This window comes from Anabas testudineus, chromosome 7, assembly GCF_900324465.2.
Source record: "Anabas testudineus chromosome 7, fAnaTes1.2, whole genome shotgun sequence".
Classification (NCBI taxonomy): domain Eukaryota; kingdom Metazoa; phylum Chordata; class Actinopteri; order Anabantiformes; family Anabantidae; genus Anabas; species Anabas testudineus.
Genome location: NC_046616.1, coordinates 17,224,598 through 17,229,578, shown reverse-complemented (window position 1 = coordinate 17,229,578; position 4,981 = coordinate 17,224,598). Strand labels below are relative to the sequence as shown.

The 4,981-nt window shown below is 39.9% G+C and overlaps 1 protein-coding gene across 1 annotated transcript; it reads left to right on the top strand.

Moving 5' to 3' along the window:
• Positions 1–649: 649 nt before the first annotated feature.
• LOC113167700 (multimerin-2-like) lies at positions 650–2,184 on the top strand. The gene is made up of 6 exons (XM_026368508.1): positions 650–961; positions 1,042–1,104; positions 1,241–1,345; positions 1,428–1,469; positions 1,571–1,699; positions 1,793–2,184. The coding sequence occupies exons 1-6, from the start codon at positions 664–666 to the stop codon at positions 2,074–2,076; spliced, it is 921 nt and encodes a 306-aa protein (XP_026224293.1). The 5' UTR covers positions 650–663; the 3' UTR covers positions 2,077–2,184.
• Positions 2,185–4,981: the final 2,797 nt, after the last annotated feature.

Below are 4,981 nucleotides of genomic sequence, written 5' to 3'. Positions count from 1 at the left end.
TTTAAGATGTTTCCAGGGCCATTTTGGAAAACAACTTCAGCTATCATATAGCCATTTTACTTAATCTTGAAACAACACCAGTGGAAATTCTCACCATGTTGTAATAGGGTCAAGACAAATGTGTGGCTGAGAATCTAATCTGTTCTGATCCTCTGTGAGGGCAGAGCAAGTACTACAGTACTGTATGCGCTATATTCAGGCTCTGGTTCCCTGATATGACAGGAAAGATTTTTCTCATTTGTTCCTAGTGTTAACTAAAAAGTAGAAAGCAGAGTGTTTTGTTGTGTGACACAGTCGTCACATTCAACAGGTTGAGTAATAAAATAGCTGCTGAGTTAATATCTCTTTTTAATTTCAGTGAGCACATTGACAGTGAAATCAATAAGCGTCTAAAAAAGAAAATAGTTTTTCAAAATAAAGATTAAAAGATTTCTGGAACATTAATGTTGCCATCCACTCCACCACCACTATTTGGATTTAAAACCACTGAGTCACTGCTTTCTGTGTTTGCACCTCACCACCACCAATCTAAGTTACAGGTGTGCTTTCTCACAACCTTGGCCCAAATCCTTGTGCACCTGACACGTCTGACCCTGAAGTAACACATAAAAGACTGACAGAACGCACAACGGCAGTAAACAAAGTACCGAGCACCCCACAAAGATGAAGACTTACCTGGTGTTCGTACTCGCACTGATGCCGTGCCTTCTTTGCAGGGCACAAATCCACAGCAGCAACCAAGAAACCTTGTCTCCAGCAATAGACGAAATGGCTGAGGGGCAGACGTCAAGGACTGAGACTCAGTCTGAAGGAGGAGAAGAGGGGCTTCAGTCAGATATCTGGGCTGAGGTGAGGGATCTGAGAGACACGGTGATGGGGCAGAAAGTGGAGCTGAAGTACCTGACACTCAGACTAGCAGCAGCTGAGAGTCTTGTGGAGACCTTGCAGAAGGAGAACAGAGGTACACTGCAAAAAAGGATTTACTCTATAAAAATAATAGATGCACATGTACCAGAGCTTACATGAACACTCTTGTTACAGCCTTAGAAGCCAGGATGACCTTTGCAGAGACCCTGGCAAACAAACTGCAGACGGCGAGTAATGGTAAACACTGTGATGTCCTATGAAACCCCAATAAGGATTTGTGTGTGTGTGTGTGTGTGTGTGTGTGTGTATATATTTGACCTTTAAATAAAACCAATGCAATTAATTTCCACTTCACAATGTAATATAACTTTAGATCAAGCTGGTGAACTTGGAGTCATTCAGCAGAAGCTCAGCACTCTGCAACAAAGGTTGACAATTAATGAACTCCGTGTGAACGAGCTGGAGAAACAACAGAAAGGTACAGATTGACGGTGTGTGTGTGATTTCTGCAATGCACTGTGTAGTAGATATGGTTATGAATGTGTGTTTTGTCATCCCAGACCAAAAGGTTGCAGTGCAGGAGCTCCAAGGTGCCAGCAGAGGTGATATGATTTTTGCCTTATGGTGTCTGTTTTGTCCATGTTAAGAAAATTCAGAAAATAATCGGGAATTGATTGTTTTATGCTCTTTAACTTTGCCACAGTGAGCAAACTGGCTTTTTCTGCATCACTTCTGGATTCGGGTGAAGGTAACACAGACAACCAAGTATTTGCTCCTCTCATCTACAAAAATGTTTTTACCAACATTGGAAACCATTACAACCCAAACACAGGTGAGACTGATTCTTGCATTCGAGTGATTGATTGATTTTAATAATTTCACTCTATCAGTTATTGTGGCAGTTTTTTTTCTGTCTGTGTTTCAGGTTACTTCACTGCACCGATAAGAGGAGTGTATTTTTTCAGATTTACTGGGCACGCAGCACACACTGACTTTGGTATGATGATGAGACTTGTCAAGAACGAACATTTGATAGTTTTCTCAGGGGACCGTGCCACCACACTCACAGACCCTGAGGATAGTGCATCCAATGCTGTGGTGCTAGAGTTAGAAGTGGGGGATGTTGTTTCAGTGCAACTTATTGGAAATGTTTGGGATGATCAGTACCACAGAACAACCTTTAGTGGATTCCTGCTTTTTCCTTTGTAAGATATTAAAGTTGTGCTACATTCAGACTGTCAGACTCAGTTTTGTTTTTGTTTTCTGCAACAAAATACATTTAGCCAGGTCATTTCTGAGCAGGAAATATTAAAAATGTTTAACTCTTACAGTCCTTTCAACAAAAAAAATGACACGTTGGACAAAATATAAATATAAAGGGAAGAACAAGAGATTAACAATAACAAAATTGCCTGTCTGCAAAAATCTAAAAAACACCTGTTAAGTGTGATGTGCTTGGTTTGTGCTGAATGAAAGACACAGAATAAATGAACTCAAATGGTTGTACAATGAATCTTGAGACAATATTTTTCGACATAGAAAGAACGTCCGTTCCCTTCTCATCTATCTGCAATACTTTTTTTTAAAAATTAAAACGGTGATGATGAGCAGCCATCCAACAAGTCTTCATGAATAGTAGAGATAACCATTAATGTAATTTCTCTGTGGGGAACAAATTTTTAAAATTTCAAACATTTAAGCACTAGATGCAAGATGTCTCCTGTTTATATGCATGGCAGGCTTTAATTCTCCACATCACGCTTGTGTAATCTTCGTATTGGATCGTGATTGGCTTCTAAACTTGTGATGTCACAAATTCTGCTTGTGGGAACATGTCTGAAACTGAGACTTATGATGAGCACAGATATTTTTCCTTTGGTATATAAATGCAACTTCACCAGTTCATTGCTCAAACACCAATCTGCCTGACTTTAATAAAACCTGTTATGCATGCACCTAACTACAGTGCACATGCAGTATGTGAATGGATGGTACTGTGGAGGTAACTGGCCTGCACTTTATTAGTGAGAATGAGGTCAAGTCTTCTAACAAAGACCCACTTTGGATAGGTTGGACACAGTATGTTTTTAAAAAGAGGGAAAAAACTCAACAAATTCCTCAGATAAAATTGGAACAAAATGACATGTCATGAATGTGATCATTGTTTCCCTTCCTTTGGTGTTTCACATCATAAAGCTCCCGGAATGCAGCTGCATCAGCGTTTGAGCTTTGACTAAATCCATTCAGACTCTTTGTTGTGCAATCATTCAGATCACACATGCACACAGGCATACATACACGCATACACACACTTGCCCAGCACCACACCTCAGTTATCAGTCATCTACTATGGCTCTGATAACCATGATCAACACACAACACACAGCCATGCAAGGTACATTTCTTTTCACTGTCGGTGTCTGTGGTGAATTCTTTCTCCACTTCTTTTTTTGCTGCTCTCTACTTTCCTTGTTATGTCGCACAATGCACAGAGAAGACTATCAGTTGCTATCAGATGCCCTCACAGTAGAGCTTCTCACCCTTGCTGCAAGATATTGCAGTGACACTCAAAAACACCGAGCAACATTATTCTGTATCTCCCACTGCCGGGGTTGTTGATTGTCTTTTGTCTGCTGAAAGGAAAATGGAGGAAAAAATATCAAGCAAAGGAATAATTCAGCTGTGTTTATGGAAAGAGCCTGGAGTACACTGAAGACATGGCAACTTCTTTGAATCTGTTGAGGTGTTCGGATCAGACCTGCAGCTATGGTACAGCTAAAGAGCGTTGTTAGTTTGATCAAACAGCTGCCAATATGAAAAGGGCTGCCATATCCTCTCAGCACCCCCGGGCTGTGTGAAATGAATAAAGCTTCTCTGGCTTCCCTTACACAGGCACCTCTTGGGTTGGAAACATTTTTTCATAATTGCGTTTAATTCTATGTTAGGTGTCCCCACAGTGCCACTATTAAGGTTAAGGCTAAGCTGAAGAAGCTTTTCAGGCCTTTGTTACCAGAGCTTTCGCTCATTTAGAGGTAGTATCATTGATCCAACTCTAAATACATAAGATTAAACAACATATTAAGTTGTATCCCTGTTATTGTCAATATTCCAATGATTCCCATGAAGACAGTGTATTTTAATTCGTTATATGTGTGATATTTGTTTTGGCATAATTTAGTAGCTGATGAATCAGATGGCTTGGGAAATGGATCTTGGTTAAGAGTCTTTAATGAGAGTGGGAATTCCCAATTTGAAAACCTTAGTCATAGTTTCATTAAGGCAGTCTTTCATTTGATTTTTCGCTTTCTTTGAAGCTTAAGGTGTGAACGCTCATTAAGGCTGTGACAGCCAGGAAAACCTCGGGAGCCTCCTTTGTCTAACTTACAGCTTTTTTAAGAAGAGCTGGTGACCTGTGAATGTGTAGGTGAGGGTCGATTTCACCAGTAGACTGATTTCAAACCAGACTCCGATGTGATTTGTGGACATCTTCTTAGTGGGTCAGGATTCCATACAGTGAAAAAGCCAAAGCGCAACAGACGGCAGACACGTTATAAAGGTTGGTGAAAGTGTACACGCTCATGCCTCCACTTGCATCCATGTGTTCTCACACATACACACACAACAAGGGAATGACAGTACTTCTTTTGACTTTAAAATTAAAGGACAGATTCATTATAGGATTATAAAGTCAGCTCGGGAAAAAAGAGTCCGCATTTTGTGAGATTAGTATCAAATCTTGCTTGAGAATAACTAATGATGGGGTAATTTATGACAATAACATTACAGCAATTGCAAAGTAAATCAAAAGTGCATTGTCCTCTTAACCTCATTCACAGACGTGAGACAAAGTAATCTAAAAGCAAAGAGGAATAATCTCATTACTGTACATTTTGCTCAGTCTACCCTTTTATTAGCACTCTTCAAGTCTTACAGTACCTCAACGTGTTAATCATTTGTACATGAAACAAAAAATATGAGTGTGTTCAAACTATATCACTATATCATAAACTGAATAAGCAGTTTATGGTGCAGCTACATGTATGTGGAAGCCCCCAGTCGGTGATACTAGTTTTCTCCTTTGCACTCCAAAAACATGTTTGGTGCAAGCTAGGGC

Coding starts and splice junctions, on each gene's coding strand:
- LOC113167700 (XM_026368508.1), top strand. CDS start 664: ATGAAGACTTACCTGGTGTTCGTACTCGCACTGATGCCGTGCCTTCTT. Junction 1,470..1,570: donor GCTCCAAGGTGCCAGCAGAG/GTGATATGATTT, acceptor ACTTTGCCACAG/TGAGCAAACTGGCTTTTTCT. Junction 1,700..1,792: donor CCATTACAACCCAAACACAG/GTGAGACTGATT, acceptor TCTGTGTTTCAG/GTTACTTCACTGCACCGATA.